Source organism: Hemitrygon akajei, chromosome 6 (genome assembly GCF_048418815.1).
Source record: "Hemitrygon akajei chromosome 6, sHemAka1.3, whole genome shotgun sequence".
NCBI classification, from domain to species: domain Eukaryota; kingdom Metazoa; phylum Chordata; class Chondrichthyes; order Myliobatiformes; family Dasyatidae; genus Hemitrygon; species Hemitrygon akajei.
Genome location: NC_133129.1, coordinates 28,985,225 through 29,004,405, shown reverse-complemented (window position 1 = coordinate 29,004,405; position 19,181 = coordinate 28,985,225). Strand labels below are relative to the sequence as shown.

The following is a 19,181-nucleotide window of genomic DNA, read 5'->3' as shown; positions in this document are numbered from 1 at the left end:
ATCGACGTTAATGCCGCCAGATTGAAATCCACTCGGATGAAATATGAAGTGTTTCTCTTCCAGGCTGAGAGTGGCCTCATCGTGGACTGACATGTTGGAATGGGAATGGAAACAGAATTAAGATGGGCAGCCACTGGGAAAACCTGCCTTTTGTGGCGGATGGAGCCAAGATGCTCGATGGAATGGTCCCCCAATCTATGTAGGTAGTCACCGATGTAGAGGAGATCACTGTTCGACCCCGGCGGACTTGCAGGCGAAGTGTAGCCTCACCTGGAAGGGCAGTTTGGGGCCCTGAATGGTGGTGAAAGAGGAGGTTTAGGGGGCAGGTGTTGAACTTGACCCGCTTGTAGGAGTAGATGCCAGGAGGGAGATCAGTGGGGAGAGACAAATGGACGTGGGAGTCACATAGCGATCCTTGCAAAGAGTGGGGTAGGGGAAAAAAGGATGTGTTTAGTGGCAACTTTCAAAGTTCCATCACTACCGTTTGCATAATGCTTAACACCATTTGAGGCTCGTGACATGTGAAGATGACTCAGTTCATTTTGCAACTGTGAATATTCTGCGTGGAGCAATAAAAATAGTCGTGCCTGTTGTAGAAATTGTTTTATCTGGTGAGCAAGCCAATGCCTATGACCGTTGTTAGTACAGTGTATCGACAAATAAAAAGAAACTCTCCATGACAAATATACCTCAAATAGATTATACGCTGGCACCGTCACAACCACTGGTGCTTAATTTATCAGGACCCGCCTGTTAAAGGAGTTTCAGGAGCCAACCACCGTTCACATGAAAACAGCTACATTAGCTGACTGGAAGCAATGACGGGCGTGGAGAGTTATCGCTTCTCCCAGCACTTGGCCAATGTCTACTTCACTATATTCTCCCTCTTCTGCTTCAAGCTATTCGTGAAAATCAGCCTAGCCATCCTGACCCACTTCTACATCGTCAAGGGGAACCGCAAAGAGGCAGCCCGGATAGCTGCAGAGTTCTACGGAGCCACTGAAGGACAAGGTCAGTTCACTTTGGGGTGCCAGGCCTAGCCTGTTTTCTTTTCCCTCAATATTGAAGTTCATTGGCTTATCGGGAAACAGAAGGAAGCAGCACACATCACTAGACCTGCTGAGTATTTCCAACATATTCTGCTCTAATTTCCAGTTTCCAGCGTCCCCAGATTTTTGGGTTTTCTTTGCTTTCTGTTCAATCAGTTTGCCACATGCTTTTGCCATCATCTATTCTCACCCCAGTCAAGCTTCAATTCCCTGTTTCAGCACGAAAGAGAAACCTCTCACTTTGTGCAAAGTTTTTCTCTGACTGAGGACCATTTGTCTCTGACATTCAACATTCCTGCAGTGCCTGCCAAGTGCTAGCCACGCTGTCTGCAATGGATCCGTCCACACTCGATACTGTGGTTGTCGTGCCCTCCCGTGCAGTCCTTTGAAAGTGATGCGTTGGTTTCTGAGTATTCTCATTGAAAATATTGGTCATAGTCAACATTGGGCATCAATGCATTTGAACAAATTGAAAATGAAGTTTAAAGCTCTGTCATAATACACACCTTAGAGCTTGGATCTATGTAAAATTCGCCCTGTGTTGAAACAATGGATGGCAGGACTTGTTAAGTTTTGGTCCCCTTTGCAGTAAGATAAAATAATTAAAATGAACAAAGACGACCTAGTCGGAATGATCAGCACAGTATTATTATGTTTTTCATTTCTTTTTCTTTTTGTATTTGCACGGTTTGTTGTCTTTTGCACACTGGTTGTTTGTTCATCACATTACGTGTGGCCTTTCATTCATTCCATTGTACTTCTTGGTTGCTTGCTTGTACCGTTTGCTCAATTTTTTTCTCTCTCTCTGCACACTGGGTGTTTGGATAGTCTTTTAATGGGTTCTGTTGGGGTTCTTTGTTTTGCATCTGCCTGTGAGGAGACGAATCTCAGGTACACATGCTTTGATAATAAATGTACTTTGAATTTACCGTGAATGCCCGCTAAAAAAGAAACTCTGGTTTGTGCATGGTGACATATATGTACTTTGATAATAAATGTACTCTGAGTTGTGAGCTTTTTGAAGGATCAGTCCTCTGCAGTTTGTATGGTGGGGCCTACAGAAGAAGCCCTATGAGGATGTATAATGACATATTGGTAGATTGAAAGATGAATGAAAAAATGGAAGATGAAGGATGAGCCTTAGGTCCCTCACCACCAGGTTCAGGAATGGTTATTACCCCACAACCATCAAGCTTCTGAATCAGCATGGATAACTTCATTCACCAAAACTCTAGCTGTCCATACAACCTACATTAATGTGCAAATCCTAGGCACACACATATACATAGCTAGAGTACCCAAGACTTTTGCAGCATACTCTAGTAATTTTATGCATTGTATTGTACTGCTGCTGCTGCAAAAAAGACAAATTTCATGACATCTGTGAGTGTTGGTAAACCTGATTCTGATACGGGTCTCTTTGGTGGACTGAAAGTGGGAAGGGGGCAGGGGGAGAGAAATCATGGTTGTGAAAGGGAGAGGAGGGAGCGGAAAGCACCAGAGTGACATTCTGTAATGATCAATAAACCAATTTTTTTGGAATCAAATGACCTTGCCTGGTGTCTCAGGGCTGGATGTGTCTGATCCATGCTGTGCCCTGTCCCACACCCCTCCCTTGGTGCTCCACTCTCGCCCTTCCCAACATTCTTTGCTCCTGCCACATTTGTGAACATGCACTGCACTCCATTTTGGCAAATATAGTACTGTGCAAAAGTCTTAGGCACTGGAGCTATGTGTGCGTATATACATTTATATACTTTTGCACAGTATTGTACAGACTTACTTTCAAGGACTCCACAACTCATGAGTCAACAACTCATATTTCTCAGTATTCATCATGATCATCATCATGATGTACCGTGTTGTATGATGTGATATACAATGCGTGCAAAAGGACAATGTTACAAAAGTCGTGGGGGACTTCAATATGCAGGTAGATTGGTAAAATCAGGTTGGTGTTAGATTCCAGGATGGGGAATTTCTGGAGTGCCTACGAGATAGCTTTTTAGAATAGTTTGTGGTTGAGCCCACTAGAGAATCAGCTATTCTGGATTGGGTGGTGTGCAATGAACCCGAATTGGTTAGAGTGCTTAAGGTGAACGAACCTCTAGGGGTAAGTGATCATAATATGATTGAATTTACCCTGAAATTTGAGAAGGAAGAGCTAAAGTCAGATGTATCAGTATTACAGTAGAATAAAGGGAATTACAGAGGCATGAGAGAGGAGTTGGCCAGAATTGATTGGAAAAGAACTCTGGCAGGGATGATGGCAGAGCAGCAATGGCTGGAACTTATGTATAGTTTTTCATAAATTCTATTGTATTTATTTATTTTCCTAGAAATGCCTGCAAGGACCTGAATCTCAATGTAGTGAGATGGTAACATACATGTACTTTGACAATACATTTACTTGGACTTTAGTAGTCCTGAGGTCTAGGTTAACAGTATAGTGGAGTTACAGATGTAGGAATTTATAGCCAGTTTGGCCCATTCATAGAAACTAAACATAAAGGGTATGGGTAAAAGATGAAATATTTAAAGGAAACCTGAAGGGGGTGGGGTTGTGGAAGGAGCTGGCAGCTCCTTCCACAGTGCGTAGGTGCATGTTTGATTGCAACTCTTTAAGAGAAGTTTTGATAAGTACATAGATGGGAGGTCTACTGAGGGCTATGGTCCAGGTGTGGGTTGATGGGACTAGGTAGAATAACAGTTAAGCACAGACTAGATGGGCTGAAGGGCCTTTTTCTGTGCTGGAGAGGGGGTTCTCTCAAATATTGAAAGACTTAGATAGAGTGGACATGGAGAAGATGCTTCCAGTTGTGGGAGAGTCTAGGACCAAAGGGCACAGCCTGTGAATAAAAAGACATCCCCTTAGAACGCAGATGTGGAGGAATTTCTTTAGCCAGATTGTGGTGAATCTGTGGAATTCATTGCCACAAGTGGCTGTGGAAGACAAGTCTTTGGGTATATTTAAAGCAGAGGTTGATAGGTTCTTGATTAGTCAGGCATCGAAGGTTATGGGGAAAAGGTAGGAGAATGGGGCTGAGGGAAAGTAAATATCCATGATCGAATGGCCTAATTCTGCTACTACGTCTTATGCTTTTATAACAGCTGAGAAAATGATTAGAGTCAAACTTCAACTGAAAAGTCAGCTTGAATTTGCCAACTTTTAAGCACTTACCTGGGCAGATTCAATAATTCTCTTTTTAATGATTCATGTGCAGATGATATGCATCTCAAAGAATTACAAAATTAGATGAAATGCCAGCATCACTGATTTTAATAAAATTCACTACAATAATTGCATATATGATCTCTATACAAATGTCTAATTCAGTTGGATAAAAGCTAATCACAATTACACTTGTCAGTGGCAATGGTTTGCAACCACCACCTTAAATATATATCATAAAATTTGCTGAAAGAATGTTGTAGTGTGACATTGTTTCCTTGTTCTCTTGCTTCCTTCCAATCAATGGCTAGTTTGTTTTGCCTTCCTTCAAAAGGCCAGCAATATCATGAAAGATCCTGCCCGCCCTGCTCGTGGACAGTGTGTCCCACTCCCATCAGGGAGGAGGCTACATAGCATTCACGTAAGGACCACTAGACTCAAAAACAGTTACCTTCCAAGCAGTAAGGCTGATCAACACCTCCAACTACTAACCCACCCCTCTACAATGCCCCACCACCACTACTTTTATCATTTCATGTCAGTTATCTTATGTACAGACACACCAGTACCTCATGTCACTTTATGGATGTACAATCAATTTTTGAATTGGGGTGGCCTGCAGATAGTGAACATTGAGCTGAACTGTACCAAAATAGGCCTTTTGGTTTTGTGTTTTATATTTTATGATTTCGCTTGTTTTTTTGTTGCCATGTGTGCATTTTTTGCGCATGGCGGGAGGGGGGAATTTGGTTTGATTTTTGATGTTTTTCTTTAAACAGGGTCCATCATTCTTTGTTTCGTGACTGAGGGGAAGACAATTTTCAGGGTTGTATACTGCATACATACTTTGATAATAAATCTAACATGAATCTATGTATATACCTGTAAGCTATTTTATGTATTTATATTTATTACTTTTTTTAATTGTGTTCTTTATCCTTTTTTTTTTAGCTGTATCAGATCCAGAATAACAATTATTTCCTTCTCCTTTACAATTGTGTACAGGAAATGACATTAAACAATCTTTGAAATGTACCATTTGTTTCACTCTATCTTTAAATATATTAATCAGAATAGTGATACATTTAATTGCTTAATGTTAATTCATTTGTTGTTGATAGTGTAGGGTTAGGGTTAGTGTACAGAAGTAGATTGCCAGGCTTCTCTTCTGTGTAGATACTGCTGCTGCCAGGCCGGATTCGAACTCAGGACCGTTCAGCCTCGAAATCCAGTGTTAAGGGCACTACACCACCGACTGGATCATGTCATTTCCTTTACACTTGAGTAAAGGAGAACCAAATAATTGTTATTCCTTCCTTCAATAGTCAAGCTCCTTCTCATTCTTTATTTAATGGAATACCTTACTTAAGTATAACAAGTTTTACACCAAAATGCAGCAGAGCTATTTGGCAGTCTAAATTCAGATAACAAAAATTCTAGTGGACAGCTTCAAATAAAAAATATAAATAGACTGATTTCCTCACTGATGGAATACAAAGGGGTAATAATTTTTGAGTTAGAATTATACAAAACTCAATTTAGTATCATCTCTCTGAACAGTATACATATTGGTTTAGGAGGAGTTACAACAAAGATGTATAGGTATCTGTCCCAAAAGGTTTATCTAAGGAAATAATTAACATAAACTAGGCTTCATTTTCGTGGGCACACAGGATTAATGGCTGTTCAGTTGAGCCTTTAAGATGATTAAGGATGGTGTGAGTGTAGAAAGGAAAAACATACTTCCCTTTGCTGGAGAGTCTGGGACATAATTATAACAAGACCATGTGGAGTGGTAACAGTAGCGCATCTTTGCACAAATTCCACATCACTTATCTCATGGTTATTTGTAAGATTGTAAGTGAAAAATACGTGCATTCTTTGCCTTGGCAGAAATAAAAACACAAGCAAGCCTAGCGCTTAAGTAATTTGAGAGATGCATTGAGGTTTATATTACTAACACTAGTGTTATTAATAGAACAACAATAGAACATAGCACATTTCTATTGTTACCTAAACCTTATTATGATGTGGTCAGTTTAAGCACTGAACAACAAATGCAACACATTACTGTAATTCTCATTATTCAATGATTAAAATGCAAACATCACTGACAAGCCCAACATTTATTGTCCATTTCTAATTCCCAGCTGAACAGATTGTGCTTGTTAAATAAGAGCCAACTACTCTGACAGGTCTTGGTAACTTACAGGCCAAGCACAGGTGCCAGCCATCCTACCTTGAAGGATATCAGTAAATTAGAATTTTGCTACAATCCACTTATGAAACTGAGTTCATATTTCAGATTTTTTATAACATTTAAGTTATCCAGATGCTATTTTAAGATCTTAATGTTCAGAATCACATTAATCAGAATCAAGTTACCATGCTGTGATCTGTTGTGAAATTTCCTGTTTAGTGGCAGCAGTACAGTGCAAAATGTAAAAAATTACTGTATGTTACAATAAAATAGTGCAAAAGAGGAACAGTGAAGTAGTGTTCATGGACAATCCAGAAGTCTATGGGGAAGAAGCTGTTCTAAAACATAGAGCGTGGGCCTTCAGGCTCCTGTGCCTCCTTCCTGATGGTAGTAATGAGAAGAGGGTAAGTCCCAGATGGTGAGGATCCTTCATGATGGAATCCATCTTCCTGAGGAGCTGCCTTTTGAAGATGTCCTTGACAGTGGGAGACGTGACCATGATGAGCCTGGCTGAGTCTGTAACCTCTTCCGACCCTGTGCATTGGAGCTGCCGTACCAGGCAGTGATGCAACCAGTCAAAATGCTCTCCACTGTATATTTGTAGAAATATGCTAGGGTCTTTGGTGACATACCAAATCTCCTCAAGTTTTTAATGAAGCCGGTTCACAAACACTAGAAAATCAGCAGATGTTGGAAATCCAACCGAAACACACAAAATGCTGGAGGAACTCAGCAGGCCCGGCAGCATCAATGGAAAAGAGCAAATAGTCGATGTTTCAGTCTGAGACCCTTCATCAGGACAGTTGAAGGGCCTTGGCTTGAAATGTTGATTGATAGCTCTTTTCCATAAATGCTGCCAGGCCTGCTGGGTTCCTCCAACATTTTGTGAATGAAGCTGGTGTGACTCCATTGCATTGACAGTATACATTGGATCCAGCATAGATCCGTTGAGATCCCAGGAGCTTGAAGCAGCTCGCCCTTTTCACTGCCGATCCCTCAATGAGGACTAGTGTATGTTCTCCCGAGCTCCCCTTACTGAAGTCCACAATCAATTTCTTGGTCTTGTTGACAATGAGCGCAAAATTGTTGTCTTGTAATCCAGTTGTCTCATGATCCAGTCTCGCTGACCTTTGGATGGTAGTCTAGTAATTTAATTGCTATTCCACTGTAGCTCATGCTGCACTTGCTGATAAGTCACCTCATTAAAAACTTCCTTCTGACACATACACAGATGATATGTCAGTGCTTTAATTTGTATAATTCAGTAAGCCATCAGTGTAACACGAGCAATGAGTCAGACGCAACGCAGCAATTCTTTCATTGATACTCACCATGAGAGCCCAAACTCTAATCCCCAATGTAGGTTGAGTAGTTGTTAGGCCCTGACAACCAATCTCATGTTGCCTCACGTTCTCAGTTGATCAGCCTTCTATAAATACTGTTATGGTGGAGATAACCTATTTTCCAGTAAAGGATCAAAATGTCATAGAATATAGAGCATAGAACAGTACAGCACAGTACAGGCCTGTGCTGAACTTTTAAACTAATCTGAGGTCAATCTTACTCTTTCCTCCCATGTAGTTCTCCATTTTTCTTTCATTCATTTACAGAATCTATGTCCACCTCGAATCCAAAAAACAATTCTTTTGGAGCTTTTTTAAATGATCCAGCAACAATTTGTTCACGTACAGGATGGTTGGTGAGAATTTGCTATAAAATGGTTCCTTTGGGCTTTGGGTTATTTTATTCAAGATTCTAATCAAGAATCTATCAAACTCAGTCTTAAATAAACCCAAAGAGTTGGCCTCAACATCCACCTGTGGCAACAATTCCACAGATTCACCACTCTCTGGCTAAAGAAATTCCATCTCTTCTCCATTTTAAATGGATATCCCTTTATTCTGAGGCTGTGCCCTCTGGTCCAAGACTCCCCCACCATAGGAAATATCTTCTCCACATCTAATCTATTGAGACCGTTCAACATTCGATAGGATTTAATGAGGTCACTCCTCATTTTTATAAATTCCAGTGAATACAGGCCCAGACCCATCAAACACTCCTCATAAGACATGCCTTTCAATCCCAGAATCATTGTTATGAACCTCTTTTGAACCCCTCCAATGTCAGCACATACTTTCTTAGATAAGGGGTCCAAACCTAATCACAATACTCCAAATAATAATACATGTGCTTGGAACTTTAATAGAGATGACCTCTGGTATGTGGATTATCTGTGTATTTTCTGAAACATTAGGTACTATCCAAATGTATTTTCTCTCATCTCCATGTTTGTTTATTTCCACATTTCATTTTTCCCCTTTAATCTGGAAGTCTTGGTCAGCATGGGCTGACTGGGCTGAAGGCTTGTTTCCATGCTGTATGACTCTATGACTAACCCTGCAATAGAGACAACCAAATACGTCAGCTTGGATATCCTCCTTTCTGATTGGAGAGACCATGGACATGTACAATGACAGAGCATGGAATACAAGTGTAGTGCAAGCTATAAAAGGCAGCATGGTTGCGTAGCAATTAGCGTAACACTATTTCAGCACCAGTGATTGTGTTCAATTCCGCCGCTGTCTGTAAGGAGTTTGAATGTGACTGTGACTGTGGTATTCCTCTAGGTGATCCGGTTTCTTCCGCATTCCAAAGACATACTTGTTAGTAAATTAATTGGTAACATGGGAGTAATTGGACAGCACAGGCTCGTTGGGCTAGAAGAACCTGTTACCATGCTATCATCATCATCACATCATTATGTGCCGTGTTGTATGACGTGGGCAATCATGGTCTCCATGATCGTGATTGTTCTTGGCAATTTTTTCTGCAGAAGTGGCAATGGAAAACCATGTTGTATCCTGAAGAAAATAAATAAATAACCTGCCGAAGGGTCTTTGCCTGAATCTTTTTTCCATAGATGCTGCCTGGCGTGCTGAGTTCCTCCAGCATTTTGTGTGTGTTGCTCAGATTTCCAACATCTGCAGATCTTCTCTTGTTTAGAAAATAAATAACCAGGTTGTGGGGACAACATTGACCTCAAGCAATGAATCCAGTGTTAAGGAGTGGGTTCAGGCAAGGATGAAAGTCTGATGGACTAGATTTTGTGTGGGGCAGTGACAATTTTCTGCAGAATTACCTATGCATTGAGTGGAAGATTAACACCAGTTTGAGATGAGTATTGCAAATTGAAGCTCCAGCATTCCTGGACAGCTATCTCTGAACAGATGCTGGTATGTATGCTTTGTTGGTAATTGTTTTATTATTATCATATACACTAAGATACACTGAAAAAATTAAGCATGCCATTCAGACAGATCATTCTGTACATGAGTACCTCAAAATAGTACCAAAGGAAAAGCAATAACAGAATGAGAAGGTGCCGTTCAAGTCATTATATAAGATAGAAGGGCCATGATGAAGTAGATTGAGAGTTCAGGAGTTCTTTACTGTACAAGAGGTCTGTTCTAGAGTTTAATAACAGCGGGATGGGAGCTGTCCTTGAGCTGGTGATTTAGGTTCTCAAAAGTTTTGTATTCTCTGTCAAGTGAAAGAAGGGAGAGGAGAGACTGGCTAGGATGGGAGTGGACTTTGATTATCTTGGCTGTTTTGCCCAGCCAGGTTTTCATGAAAGACTGGGCTGTGTTCACAACTTCCTGTAATTTTGTGTGGTCTTGGGAAGACCAACTATTGTGATGCACTTGAATAGAATGCTTTCTATGGTGCATCTGCAAATATTATTCATGCTCATTGGGAGCATGCAAATTTCCTTAGCATTATGAGGAGGTGTAAACATTGAGTTTCTTGACTTTTTTGGCCATAGCTTATATGTGACTAGACCAGGACGAGGTGATACTTATGCTTCATCTAGGAACTTGAAGTTCTTAACCATCTCCACCTCCGTGCCATTGGTGCATACAGGGGCATGTACTCTGCTCCTGTTTGTGAAATCAATGGCCAGCTCATTTCTTTTGCTGACATTGACGAGAAAGACATAAGACATAGGAGCAGAATTAGGCCATTTGACCCATCGAGTCTGCTCTGCCATTTCATCATGACTGATCCTTTTTCCCTCTGAACCCTATGCTCCTGCTTTCCCTCTATAACCTTGCAGACCTTGTCTTATCAAGAACCTATCAAACCCAATACTCTGACCTCCACAGCTGCCAGTGGCAATGAATTCCACAGATTCATCACTCTCTGGCTAAAGAAATTCCTCCTCACCTCCACTTTAAGTGGACACCCGTCTCTTCTGAGGCTGTGCCCTCTCATCCGAGACTCCTCCACAATAGGAACGTCCTCTTCATATCCATTCTATCTAGGCCTTTCAACATTTGATAGGTTTCAATGATATCCCTCCCTCATTTTCGGAAATTCCAGCAAGTACATCAAATGCTCCTCATACAATAACTCTTTCATGTCCAGAATCATTCTCGTGAGCTTCCTTCAAATCGTCTACAATGTCCGCACATTCTTTCTTAGATAAAGGGCCAAAAACTGCTCACAATACTCCAAAAGAGGCCTCACCAGTGCCTTATAAAGCCTCAGCATTACATCCTTGCTTTTATAGGTTGTTTTCCTGACAGTAGGCTCTCTCACTATATGGGCATGAGAGGCAAACTCTGAGAGTAGAGAGTTCTACACTATAATTGTAGCTCTTGAGTGAGTGCTTTGGATGAGTACTGGCACAGAGAAGAACAGGATAGATAGAGTAAAGTCAACAGACTAACTCTGGCTGCATATATATTAGGATAAAAGAACTCCCAGTGGTTCAGCCATTACAGGACTCACATTAGGAAAGTGGATTTATGAATTGGGAGATCTGCAGTCTTGAATTAAACATTCAGTGGCGTGGTAGTGAAATGCAGCACAGTAGCATAGTAGTTAGCCCAATTGCTTTAGGACACCAGCAATCACTGAACAAAGTTTGATTCCCCCCGTTGTCTGTAAGGAGTTTGTACGCTCTCCCCATGACCATGTACATTCTTCTCCAGGTGCTCCAGTTTTCAGAGATGTACAGTTAGGGCTAGTGTGTTGTGGCAACAGTTGTGGGCTGCCCCAGCACAATGCTTGGACTGTGCTGATCACATTGAAATGTAGTTTCACTGTACTACTGCTGCAGCAAAATAAACAACATTCATGACATATGAGAGTGATGATAAACCTGATTCTGATGTTGGTCTCTATTGTGGACTGAGAATGTGAAGAGGGCAGGAGAAGGGGAATCGTGGCTGGGAAAAGGTAAAGGGAGAGAGAAAGGAGCAGGAAGCACCAGAGAGACATTCTGTAGTGATCGATAAACAAATTGTTTGGAATCAATGACTTTGCCTGGTGTCTTAGGGCTGGGTGTGTCTGCACCTACACCTCCCCCCCCCCCCACACCTCTAGCACTCCTTCTCTGCCACCTGTCCCACACCCCTGTCAAGCCACTGCACCCTTACCGTTCTCAACATCATTTGCTCCCGCTAGATTTACAAACTCGCTCTCCACTCCACGATGACAAATACAGTGCTAAACTCTTAAGGACCCTAGCTATATCTATGTGCCTAAGAATTTTGTACAGTACTGTACGTGTGACAAATAAGTTAAAATTTAATCTTTAATCATTGAAATCATAGGAAAACTTTGTTTAGTTCTGTATAAATTTCAATCTCTGACAAGAATGATAACTAAAAAGATAGGACTGAGTAGTTATTCGAACTTTTCCTGGTAGAAAGTCTTTGTGTGAACCTTTCACTCCATACTCAGAATGCATGAAATTGTACTTAGATGAAATAACACAATGCACTTAGGAGGAAATAGCATCATAGGCATCAATAACAATACTGAGAATATTGTGTACAAGCAAAAAAATTAGTACCATTTGGAAAGTCAGGAAAGCCACACTTTTAACTGAACCAGATTCCAAAATACACAGTACATTAGCAAATCTTTCAATGCCATAGAAAAAAAAGTGTTTTATTTAGTGAAGTAGTCCAAAAGTTAGAAATTCATTTTAATTCCATGGTATCCAAAATTGCGGAGAGCTATGATTTTGGGATGGGGAGTTGGAGATTGGGAGAGAATGCCTGTGGGTACTAATATCTTCAGGATCTGTCACCATAGTCTGATTTTAATGGATTAACAGACGAGTCTATTGAGTGACAAGTTTGTGGTTTAATCAATGAGATCTTTGTTCAAAACCTTTGGACATGGAATCTAAGATCTGATCCTCTGTGCAAAAGTGTACCACTTAAGGGGATGACATCATAAAATGGCAAAGAGTTTCATCCACAGTAAGATAGCTACAATCACAGACCAGTGGTGAAGGCTAGAGTTCCAAAGCAGAGTTGAAGAATATAGGTGAAACTTTTAGCAAATTTCTCTATGGATGTAATGAAAGCCAACCAATGCATGTATAATCATTTAAAACAGAAACACACTCTTAACTTTTATAAAAAGCAACACCAATCTGTTATTTGAAGCTTATATAATAGTAGGTGTGTGGCTGGAGGCCTCCGATGGACAGGGTCAACCATGAATTTTCCGTGCCAGCTTTCTTGATATGCAAGCCAGGGCAGTACAATGTGGAGAACAAGCTGTTGCCCTTGTAGCAAACTCCCCCTCTCCACACATCTGATGAATCCAAAGGAACAGCAGCATCGCAGAACTTGCCAGTCTGAGTTGGGACTTCAACTCTGGATTTTTCCCTCGGGGTTTATTCTCAAAGCCTTCCCCATGAGTGCGTATAGCTGCAAGGCAGCAGAGGGTTGAGATCAGAGTTTTCCCTCTCCTGGATGAGTTGCCAGCCATGGCCGATGAGCCCCATCTGCCTGAAATGGCTGGTTTTAAGATGTCAGTAACCTGCCTTTGCTCGTTTCCCTCTTAGCTGAAACAGCTCTGCTGGATTTAGTAGCTAAGACACACGTGAAGGTCAGGAGCTGGACTTGGTTAGTAGCGGCTATTTGAGACACACATCATTGTGAGCATTTAGTAGGTAGCTGGAGCTCATCCTATTACCAGCCCCGCTATAACAACCTTAAGAAACCTAAGTGTGCGTACTCCTTTAAGAATTGTACCATGTGACCAAATAGAGTTCAGATTCATTCAGATTTCAGATGTAAATTTATTTATCGCACGTACGTTGAAACATACAGCGAAATGCATCATTTGTGTGAACAACCAACACACTCAAAGCTGTGGTGGATGCAGCCCGCAAGTGTCACCAACATTTGCAACACCTTTCGGCACCGACATAGCATGTCCACGATGCTCGTCAGAGCAGGACAGAATTCAACTCAACAAAACATACCAAGCAACAAATCAACACCAGCTTTTCTCAGAATGCGTGACAAAGAACTTAGAGGAAATAATAATGTACCTCAGAGGAAATCATTCCTATTCAGATCATTAATGAAACAGTAAGTGGTTTCAGAACCTTGCAGTAGCATGCTATCAGCCGCTCAAATATCCCTTTACCATCAACTAGATCCTCTCAACACCAAGCTAATTTTAGATGCAGTTTGCCAATTTGTTTATGAAACCCAAAAGCTTTTACTTTTTTGTCAGGTTTCCCATGTGGAATATTATTAAAGGCCTTACTGAAGTCCATGGGGATTATATCAATCACACCACTCTCATTAACACTTATTTATTTATTGATTGATTGAGATACAGTGCAGAATAGTACAATTTGTACTTCAGGGAGCGCAAAGTGGAGAAACAAATATCACTGTGATGATTGTATGCTCTAGTATCAATTGTTTGGTGACAATAAAGTATAGGCCCTTCCAGCCCTTCGAGCCACGCCGCCCAGTAGTTCCTGATTTAATCCGAGCCTAATAATGGGACAATTTACAATGACCAATTAACCTACCAAGTCTTTGAACTACAGGAGGGAACAGGAGCACCCAGAGGAAACCCACGCGGTCAAGGGGAAGAATGTATAAGCTCCTGACAGGCAGCAGCAGGAATTGAACCCAGGTCACCTGTACTGTGAAGTGTTGTGCTGACCACTACACTACCGTGTCGTCCCTTAGTCATATCCTTGCAAATTTAGTCTTCAGATTCAAATATTGTTGCATTGTTCATGTTGAAAATGTTCGATCTGAAATGCACAACTAGACATATGTACACAGACAAATGCTCTCTCTTTCAGTCCAAATTCTTTGGTTTGTACATGCTATTTACTGTATTTCCTCTAGTGTCTTAGAGAATGATATTGTCAGCTGATTTTGAAAGTGCAGGTTGATAAAGGTAGTGCCTGAATTGATTTGAAATAACATGTTGACTTGCACCGAGATACAACAGCCCACGTAATTCAAATAAAGTTGACTGTACCAGTGGATTTCCAGGAAAATAACCTCTGTGTGAAGGGTAGAGAAAGTAGGGAGAAAACTTTACACAAGGTATTGATCTGCCTGTGGAAGATAATCCTACACAGACGGGTACGAGGATGCCATCACAAGGGCAGAGAATTGAACCACGGCAAGAAGTTCTCCAATGGAGAAGGAACTAGATGCTTTATAAACGCAGGACAACTTACCTGGTATTGTAGCAGTCAGTCATTACTGGTTCATTTTCCCCATTGAAAACTAGAGAGATATAAATAAACACAAGAAATTCCGCAGATGCTGGAAATCCAAAGGAATACTCACAAAATGCTGGAAAAACTCAGCAGGTCAGGCAGCATCCATGGAAATGAACAAATAGCCAACATTTCAGCCTTGGACCTTTCTTCCAGACTGGAAAGGAAGGGGAAAGACACCAGTATAAAAAGGTGGGGGGAGGGGAAGAAGAACAGTTAGAAGATGAAAGGTGAAGCCAAGTGGATAGGAAAGGTAAAGGGCTGGAGATGAGGGAATCTGATAGTAGAGGAGGGTGGACCATTGGAGAAAGGGAAGGAGGAGAGGCATCAAGAGGATGTGATAGGCAGGTAGAGAAGAGGTAAAAGGACAGAGTGAGGAATAGAAGAAGAGGGAAGGAGAAGGAAAAAAAATTACCAGGAGGAGAAATGGATATTCATGCCATCAGGTTAGAGGTTACTCAGATAGAATATAAGGTGTTGCTCCTCTACCCTGAGGGTGTCCTCATCATGGCACAGGAGGAGGACATGTTGGAACTGGAATGGGGATCAGAATTAAAATGCTGGGCCATCGGGAAATTCTGCTTTTGGCAGGTAGAGCGGAGGTGTTCGATGAAGCAGTCCCCCAAATTACAACAGGTCTTACCAGCGTAGAGGAGGCTGCATCGAGAGCAGCAGATTTGCAGGTGAAGTGTTACCTCTCCTGGAACGATTATTTGGGCCCCTGGATGGAGGTGTTCCACCTTTTTATACTGATGTCTTCCCTCTTCCTTTCCAGTCCTGAAGAAGGGTCTCAGCCCGAAACATGGGTTGTTTGTTAGATGCCTGCCTGATCTGCTGAGTTCCTCCAGCATTTTGTATCTGTTGCTAGAGAGATATTTCCTTAACAAATTAAGAGTGCTAGCAGAGAAATGTTATTTCATAGGTTTGTAGGACCCATCATGGATCTGGGAGTTCAACATGAAGGAATCAGGTGTATTATCAGCAACAAATGCCATGAAATGTGCTGTTCTTTATGGTAGCAGTACAATGTACGATATTTTAAAAATACTATAACTTATGATAACTTTTTTAAATGCAAAAGGGAAATAGTGAGCTTGTGTTCAATGTCTGTTCAGAAATCTGATGGCAGAGGGCAGTTATTTTTCCTGAAACATTGAGTTTGCATCTTCAGGCTGCTGCACCTCCTCCCTGAATGGTAAACACCTGACACTGTTTTAATTCTGGAGAAGTCTGCACAGAAATGCAAAGTTGTGTTGTTCTCCAAAGCCAGGGCTGGAAATGTTAGATGGCCAACAGAAGGGTAAGCAGGTGAAGTGCAAGAGAAAAAACAGCAACACACACAAAATGCTGGAGGAACTCAGCAGGCCAGGCACCATCAAGGAACGTTTCAGACTGGAACCCTTCAGCAGGACTGGAGACAAAATACTGCGGAGTAAACTTAAAAGGTGGGGGGGGGGGGGGGGGGGGAAGGGAGAGAGAAACACCAGGTGATAGGTGAAACCTGGAGGGGGAGGGATGAAGTAAAGAGCTAGGAAGTTGATTGCTGAAAGAGACAGAAGGACATGGAAGAAAGAAAAGGGGGAGGAGCACCAGAGGGAGGCGATGGGCGGGTAAGATGATGAGGTGAGAGAGGGAAAAGCGGATGGGAAATGGAGAAGGAGAGGGTGGAGTTGGGGGGCATTACCAGAAGTTTGAGAAATTGATGTTCATGCCATCAGGTTGAAGGCTACCCAAGAGGGACATAAAGTGTTGTTTCTCCAACCTAAGTGTGGCCTCATCATGACAGTGGAGGGGGCCATGTATATACATATCGGAATGGAAATGTGGAGTGGATGGGTGGCCACTGGGAGATCCCGCACTAGGAGAACACCTTATATTCTGTTTGGGTAGCGTCTAACCTGATGGCATGACCATCGATTTCTCGAACTTCCGGTAATGCCCCCCAACCTGCCTTCCCCCCCCCCCCCTCCATTTTCCATCCCCTTTCCCTCCCTCACTTCATCTCCTTGCCCACCTATCACCTCCCTCTGGTTCTTATTCCCCCTTTTTCCTTACTTTCTTGGCCTTCTGACTCTTTCACCAGCTATTTACTTCATCTGTCCCCCTCCAGGTTTCAACTACCACTTGGTGGTTTCCTCTCCCCTCCCCCCTCAGATTTTTTTTCTCCAGTCCTGCCGCTGGGTTTCGAACCGAAACATCGACTGCACTCTTATCCATAGATGCTGCCTGGCCTGCTGAGTTCCTCCAGCATTTTGAGTGTGTTGCTTGGATTTCCAGCATCTGCAGATTTGCTCTTGTAGAGAAGAGGCAGAGCAGGGTATATGCAGCCTAGTTAATACGATTCTCCAAGCACTGTGGTTGACAACATAAGTTACCAACAGAAATATGCTTATGGATTGGGGAAAATATATGCACAAGATGGACTGGTAAATCATATTTAGAAGCAGTTCACAAAGGGAAGGACATTAGAATTCTTGGCTGATGAGATGAGCTGTACAGGGACAGTAACAATGCCACAGCAGAGTCCCAGTAGAACAGAAGCTATCTGATATCAAACAAGGTCAGATATGCAGCAGAAAACCTAATAAATGCATCAACACCAAGGGCAAAACCACTTTTCATTTTTACTGGACAACATGTAATATCCTCCAGGGACAATGCATCAATCTTGAAAGGGTGCAATTTAAACAAATGTGTCTCATGGTGTCACTGTACAATAGTGAAACTGGCTGGGAGATGCTCTTTAGAAGGTGGTGTACCCAAAGAATCAAGAACAACTGTGCAGCCCTGTTTACTGAGGTTCTAACAGACATCTTCAGCATCTCTCTGGAAAAATCTATCATCCCCTCAAGCTTTAAGGCGGCCACCATCATGTTGGTGCCCAGGACAGTGAAAGTCACCTGCTGTTTATTGACTTCAGCTCAGTGTTTAATAGTCAAGTCAAGTCACTTTATTGTCATTTCGACCATAACTGCTGGTACAGTAGATTGTAAAAATGAGACAACGTTTTCTCAGGACCATGGTGTTACACGACACAGTTCAAAAACTAGACTGAACTACGTAAAAAACACAGAAAAAAAAACTACACTAGACTACAGACCTACCTAGAACTGCATAAAGTGCACAAAACAGTGCAGGCATTACAATAAATAATAAACAGGACAATAGGCAGTAAGGTGTCAGTCCAGGCTATCATCATCCTTCAGAAGCTGCTGGGTAAACTGTCCTCATTGGGCTGCATCAACTCTCTCCGTAACTGGATCCTAGACTTCTTGACAGAAAGGCCACAGTTGGTCATGTTGGCAGAAACATCTCTAGCTTCATCACGCCAAGCACCGGCACTCAGCCCTCTGCTGCTCGCACTGCTGACACAACACTGCACTACCAAATCTAGTTGAAACTGAAATGTCATGTTCACTGATGACGCAACAGTGTACCCAAAGCATCAAGGGCAACTGTGCAGCCCAGACATCTCTGTGGAACAGTCAAGCATGGTTATTGCAGGTGTCATTGTTCTAAGAACAGAGTGTACAATCTACAGACACTGTGAAGGGCGTTCTGTAGTTAGCTCTGACCAAGCGATTGTTTAGTGAAAGAAATGCCAAAGACTTTCAAATATTCAGTTGGTGATGAGGGGGTGATGCTCTTTCATTTGAGAATACTGACTGTACCTGAGTTATGAACACCTGATTTATGAGCGCAACTAGATACAAACAAGCTCACGTAATATTACGTTCAAAATTGCTGTGCACATATACTGTATATGTTCTCTGTCATGACTGACAGAACTCTGTTTTCTCTCTATTTTACTAATTGTTCTTTCTTATCGTTCTTGCACTCAGTGGCCACTTTATTAGCTATGCCAGTACACCTGCTTGATAAGGCAAAAATCTAATCAGCCAATCATATGACAGCAACTCAATGCATAAAAGCATACGGACGTAGTCAAGAGGTTCAGTTGGTGTTCAAACCGAACATCAGAATGGGGAAAAAAATCTGATCTGATTTTGACCATGGAATGATTGTTGGTGCCAGACAGGGTGGTTTGAGTATCTTAAAAACTGCTGATCTGCATGGATTTCCTCGCACAACAGTGTCTAGAATTTGCAGAGAATGGTGTGAAAAATTCTTTAAGATATCCAGTGAGCGGCAGTTCTGTGGGTGAACATACCTCGATAGTAAGAGAGGTCAAAG

General features: G+C 41.9%; 1 protein-coding gene across 3 annotated transcripts in view; it reads left to right on the top strand.

Annotated features, from left to right (window-relative positions):
* Positions 1 to 579: 579 nt before the first annotated feature.
* Positions 580 to 19,181, top strand: part of asb5b (ankyrin repeat and SOCS box containing 5b) — an 81,039-nt gene continuing 62,437 nt past the window's right edge. For 2 of the 3 annotated variants that reach the window (XR_012099214.1, XM_073048036.1), the window contains exon 1: positions 585 to 1,011. Coding sequence is in view for 2 of the 3 variants with exons in the window: in XM_073048036.1 (XP_072904137.1) it covers positions 819 to 1,011 (193 nt within the window). In the remaining variant the exon portion in view is untranslated. Of the gene's footprint in view, positions 1,012 to 19,181 lie in introns of all 3 variants that reach the window. The other variant, XM_073048038.1, reaches the window with a different exon arrangement.